Source organism: Monopterus albus, unplaced genomic scaffold, assembly GCF_001952655.1.
Source record: "Monopterus albus unplaced genomic scaffold, M_albus_1.0 scaffold13.1, whole genome shotgun sequence".
Lineage (NCBI taxonomy): Eukaryota > Metazoa > Chordata > Actinopteri > Synbranchiformes > Synbranchidae > Monopterus > Monopterus albus.
In genome coordinates, this window is record NW_018127893.1 from 1,502,420 (window position 1) to 1,508,644 (window position 6,225).

The 6,225-nt window shown below is 44.1% G+C and overlaps 1 protein-coding gene across 1 annotated transcript in view; it reads left to right on the forward strand.

The window, feature by feature from the left end:
- zfyve28 (zinc finger, FYVE domain containing 28) overlaps positions 1 to 6,225 on the forward strand; it is a 27,196-nt gene that overhangs the window by 12,959 nt on the left and 8,012 nt on the right. Inside the window, exons 2-8 of the mRNA XM_020590956.1 lie at positions 889 to 1,029; positions 4,329 to 4,466; positions 4,641 to 4,843; positions 4,996 to 5,085; positions 5,206 to 5,295; positions 5,389 to 5,490; positions 5,571 to 6,224. Of these exons, the coding sequence (XP_020446612.1) occupies positions 889 to 1,029; positions 4,329 to 4,466; positions 4,641 to 4,843; positions 4,996 to 5,085; positions 5,206 to 5,295; positions 5,389 to 5,490; positions 5,571 to 6,224 (1,418 nt within the window). The remainder of the gene's footprint in view (positions 1 to 888; positions 1,030 to 4,328; positions 4,467 to 4,640; positions 4,844 to 4,995; positions 5,086 to 5,205; positions 5,296 to 5,388; positions 5,491 to 5,570; position 6,225) is intronic.

Sequence of the window (6,225 nt, forward strand, 5' to 3'; positions counted from 1 at the left end):
CCTCCCGGTGTCCACCACCACCGGGTGCGGGGGTTTCCCCCACGACAGGCACCGGAGACCTTACGGCCACAGCTCAGAACGGCCGCATCGGCAATGGAGGTGGAGAATATGGTCCACTCTGACTCAATATCTCCATCCTCCCCCGGGATCTGGTCAAAGCTCTGGCGGAGGCGGGAGTTGAAGATCTCTCTGACAGGGGATTCTGCTAAACGTTCCCAACAGATCCTCACAATACGTTTGGGTCTGCCGAGTCTGTCCAGCTTCATCCCCCGCCATCCCCCGAGATATTCACTGATATATTAAATCTGATGGCTTGTCTATGACATTTGGTAAGCAGTATGTGATGGCAAACTAACAGCAACTACAGCTCTCATCAAGCATTTATAATAATGGAATGTTTTAATGTTAATGTAATATTTGTTCCTGCTTGAGTATAGTGATGATAAGATGCTTAGGCTTTAATAGACAGGATATTCATTTATCTGTGGGTGGACAATCCCAGTATAATTTTTCAGCTTTTTAGGAAAACTGACTAAAGAATTTATATGCAGACTACTCTATATACACTCACCAGCCACTTCATTAGGTATACCTCTGCAATTGTATGCAAATCAGTGCAACACATCCGCCTTAACATCTGTGTTTATGAAGCTCAAAATGTTTGTTTTTGGTAAAATTGTCATGAATGTATAAATTCAACTATATGTTTATTATTGAGGTCATAGTTAAAGGTGGTGTTGTATTGGACTACATTATATTTAGAAGTGTTTCTATATTTTTGTCCTCCCCAGCTACATACATAAGAGGGTCAGAATATTAGGAACACCTCTGTGACAATGTGAACACCCATGTGAGTAACGGAAATGACCTCCTTGTGTTTCTGTGCAGAGGACAGACCCTCAACTCCTGGCTCAGTTCTACTACGCTGATGAAGAGCTGAACCAGGTGGCCACTGAGCTGGACAGCCTTGACGGCAGGAAGGACCCTCAGAGATGTACCCTGCTGGTCAACCAGTTCCGATCCTGTCAGGTCAGCAGGAGGAAACCAACATACTCAAAGTCATTGTCTTGGTTTTAATTTCACTGAGGATATATTTCAATCAGTTTAAATTAGTGTTTATACTTCATTATAAATTAGACCAAGAAATGACCCTTCCATGGAGAAAAGCAGAGATACTGTATGTTTAATTTTATCTCTAGCCTAGATTTGACTCTGAACCACTAAATCATGTGTTTATTTTAGATGCCTTTTAGTCATACAGTCACCTGGCTGGACTTTGATTTGGCCTGGAAACTAAAAGTAGACAACACTCTTATCGTCCCTTTCTGGATACAGGCGTGGTGATAGGACTACTACTTTACCAAACATAGCTTGGCTGGGTTCTTCTATCAGGTACTTGTACTGATAAGGCTAGATAATAGATTTTGTTTGGAAGCAGCCAGTGGACACACTCCTATTTGCTTTGATAACGCGCAGTCATACGTGTTATTAGTAAATGGTCACAGGAGTACTGTCTTTGGAACGAGGCTATTTGTAAGTATAGTTTTTACTGAGGTCATTGTGTTTTGAACAAGAACTGGTTAGTAAGTGATCTTTATTTATTAATCTTATTATAATCAAGCTGAATCTAAGCTATGACTTTATATCATAAGACAGATGAATGTATGTTAAGTTATTGTATGTAACAGTTATGGGTGTAAGGATCTATCGATCCATCGATCCAACACCCTGCGATCTGATGACATTGATGCAAAGCATGAACATTGATGTTTTGTCTGCTTTTATTTTGACAGCCAGCCACTTAGGTACGCATTTCTGGTGAAGCGCTGTTCTTTTCAAACTGCACAACAGCGCCAAGTGGTGCAGATAGCACTGAGATGTGAGCAGGGCATGTGCTACTGAGGCGTTTGATTGGTTCAGTCCACACCGACTCCGACCTCTGTGTGGCATCACTGTCATCAGAACAGCTCTCTGTCTGTCAGCAGGACATTGACCGGACAAAGGTCTGTGGGGATTACGCTTTGTTAAATGCACCAGAGAGAAGGGACTTAGAAGAAGCATAGACAACAGATAGTTTAATTTGTTTTGTGAGTGGGGCAAGTGACAAAACGCTTTCTTATGAGAATTGGCGTTGACCTTTAGCAGCCAAGAAAAATACACAGTAAGTAAACTCTAGCTTGATATCGATCACAGGTCCCTGAATTGAATCAAATCGAAATCAGATTGTGGCATATTTTTAAGTTTTGGCAAACACTGAATAGCTGGCAAAGAGAAACGGCATAGGATTGTATCGCAATGAGAGTAGCAGTTTACACCCCTAATAACAATACAGGTTATTGTTTTACTGACAGGAGGCTTAGAAGGTGATGCTGTGCATGAGTGATGGCTGCAAGCTGAATTGTAATGCGAGAGCTGGGGGTGGTGGAGAGAGGTTGTCATCTTGCTCCTTGTGCCTTAATCTCCTCCCACAGCACACAGGGGAGAATCACTTAATTAGGTCATTACTTGATCTCCAACTGATCTGTGTGTTTCCCCCAAGTAGCAACCTCAGAGGATGAGAAGTGAAATCAGCGTGGAAGTGTTAAAACCTGCAGTTCCTCAAATGGCCACTTGAGGCTGTCTCCAAAAGGGAGTTGATCTCCACAGACTCCCATGTTAAAATGCCCACGTTTACATCAGAAATAAACATGTTTACAGCCTGGAACAAAAAACTGTTTTGGTCTTTATAGCTAACTTCCCCTTCCATGTCAACTATACAGGGGCAGAATTATTTTTTTTATCTTGCCTATTTAAATTGTATTGAGGCCTAAATGTATGCATAATTAAGGGCATTGCTGCTTTGAGTGACAGACAGGAGAGTCCCACCACAGGTGGCTAGCTGCTAACTGCCTAGCGAGCTCCACACACACTCCACCTCTTTGCCCATTTTTGGATTAGCTGGAGTTAGGCAAGTGAAGCATTACTAATGGCCAGATTTCAAAACCGCTCACAGCTCTTCAGAAAACCAGTGGGTGACGTCACAGAGGGTTTGTCCATCTTTTATATACAGCCAATGGTTTCCCCTCCTTTCTTTGTTAGCGTATCTGTCACCTTGTTTGTCTTCAGTATTTTCTTTAGTTGTTCTGTTGGTCTTCTTCCACTTTCCTACATAGATTTTTAAAATTATTTTCATCATTCTGAGGGCTTTCAGTATTTGTGAATGAGCAGCCCTTGTTTTATCTGTTAATACCTCATATTAGCCTGTTCTTGCTCATTTGATAAGTTGCAGTGAAACTGTTTAACAGCGAACTCTCAGCACATCAGAGATGTTCAGAGAGGAATCTTTGCCGTGGTGTGCCTCCAAGGCCCTGAGAGATTTTGAGGATTGAATTGAGCAGCGTGATACCCCAAAGCCCCGAGGCCTCAGGAATAAAAGGCAAGCACACTCGAGCCCAAATTGTGCACTTGAACCTGTCACTGCAGCTATCAGCTTTTATTCACGGGCCTCTGTGGGGGTTGCTGGCATGCTGCTCATATTATGTTGGCACAGCTGTTCTTACAGCGTGGCCTACTGGAACAGGCAAGTGTGAGAGTTTGTGTGTTTGAGATGGACAAAGATTGGCGTACACATGAGACAGAGGAAGAAAAAGACAGACTGTGAAAAGAGGGGAAAAAAGAAAAAGAACTGCAGCCGGTTTTTTGTCAGAAGCAGGTATCACACCCGAGTCACCACCCCTGGATGATTGGAAACTAACAGTAGTGAAGGTTATCTATCACATGTGCCCTGCAGGGAGACACTCAACAGACAGTGTGCTGGTACTCAGACCGGACCAAGGCACACACATAATACACAGCCATAAAGGAATCAGTGGTTAAGCTCTCGCTCTCAAAGCTTTTTCATCTTTCTCCTCGGGTTGAGCGGAGAAAGACACAGTGCTGTGCCTGACAAGATTACAGTGCAGCTGCTGTTGAGTGAAAGGCTCCTTGTAAGTCATTGTTATGGCTGTTGTACATGCCAGCGGCACATAAGCTCTTGATTAGCTCTTGCTGTGTGTGACATTGTGAATTATGGGCTTTAATACAGTGGTTTTATTTAGGGGGAATGTAGCTATGAGGGCCTTAATGGTCTCATGTACTTGTCAGATTGTTTTCATTCATTTCCTAATCAGTGGTCTTTAAACACTGCAATACAGTGGTCTTTGTGGAAGTGGAGCTTGGATTATTAGCCACCATTAATTAACCAAAGCAAACACTGAGAAAATTGCTTTTCAGGATTTTTCGCTCCATGTTTTTCTCCTCTGCCTCACTTGCTTAGTTTTGTTTTCTGTTACTCTTGTGCTCATATGCAGGACAATGTGTTGAACATTATCAATCAGATCATGGATGAATGTATCCCCAACAACCGGGCGAACAGAGACTTCTGTGTCAAATTCCCCGAGGAGATTCGTCATGACAACCTGGCAGGGCAGCTGTGGTTTGGGGCAGAGGTAGTGAATTCCCTACAGCATCATTCTTACATGTAAAACATTACTTGTACCAAAAAATACTTTATTTTACAGTTGTATTTTTTGATTATCAAGTGCTTCATTGTAAACATAATTTTCTCAGTTTAATCCTCTGTACAAGGCGAAATAATTTATGATGTGCATGTTCCTGTGCAGTGTTTAGCTGCCGGCTCCATTATCATGAACAGGGAGATAGAGAGTATAGCTATGAGACCCCTGGCTAAGGACCTCACTCGCAGCCTGGAGGAGGTACGCAACATCACCAGGGACCAGGCCCTGAGAGACCTCAACTTGTACACGGACCGCATGAAAGACGCATTGCGACATTTCGACAGCCTTTTTGCTGAGTTTGAGCTCAGGTAGATTAAGATGCTGATATTATTGGCAATTATTTCAACAAGATTAAACCACATTTACCATCCTTTCTAGGACTTTTGGTGTAGGTTTTCCAAAAGTGTTTAATTCAACTGTGACTGTTACTTCATTCATCTTCCTTCTTTTCCATTGCTAGTTATGTGTCAGCCATGGTGCCTGTGAAGTCTCCCAAAGAATACTATGTACAACAGGAGGTGATTGTGCTCTTCTGTGAGACAGTGGAGAGGTGAGTTTACAGAGGAGCAAACTGACTTCATTTGGAATTAAGCAGAATCTAAAAAAAATATTTAGAGACAATATGATCAATGTTCTTATCATGTGTTTTCCCCTCTCTGTGTTGTCTCAGGGCCCTGAAGTTGGGCTATCTCACACAGGACATGATCGATGACTATGAACCCGCTCTGATGTTTACAATTCCCAGACTAGCCATTGTGTGGTAAGTGTTGCCTGTCCACTTCGTTCTTCCGCCGATCTCTTTGTTTTCTACTCCAACCCACCATCTTAACAGAATTTTAAACATATTTTGCAGTGGGCTGGTTGTGTATTCTGAGGGGCCTCTCAACCTAGACCAAAAATCAGAGGATATGTCTGAGCTCTTCCGGCCTTTTCGCACTTTATTGAAGAAAATCAGGTATCAAACATAACATAATAGCCATCACACAAAGTGATCCTCCATCGCTATATTAAAACTAGCTCATGATGCTTTTGCAGAGACCTGCTGCAGACACTGACTGAAGAGGAGCTGATGATGCTGGAGAGGAACCTCTGCATCTCTCAGGATGGGGAGTTGTCCACAGGCCAGGGGCTGGCCACAAACGGTGTACCAGCACCAGTCCAAGAGAATCAGTCATCCTGCAGCCCCACTAATGACACCTCCAAGGAGGAGAGTGAAGGCGAGCGGGATCATCTGGCTCTGTATGTCTGTCCCAGCCAGGAGGAGGAACTGGCAGAAGTGGAACAGGGCTGGGAGGAGGTGGAGACTGAGAGAGGGGAGGAGGACCAGGATGAGGGCCTGCTGTGTGAGGAGGCAGAGGAGGCTGAGCTGGCTTGCTCCATGCAGTATGATGAGGAAGAATTGGAGCAGCTCAACATGATGGTTTACCGTGTAGGAGATGAGATGTCCACCCTGCTGTCGCCTCCCAGTCAGGGTCAGTCCCCAGCCCATAGAGGAGAGGCAGGAGGCTCCAGTGGGGCTTCTAGTACTGAGGCGTCTCCCTGCAGGCTCCTGCCAGGCAGGGGAAGGACAGGCAGATGTGTAGAGGAAGAGGACAGAGTCTTTTTCATGGAGGACCTGGATGCAGCAGGAGACGGCATCGCCAGCATCTCAAGAGAGGCCTGTAGTTTTGTCGCCTCTTCTTCCACTGCA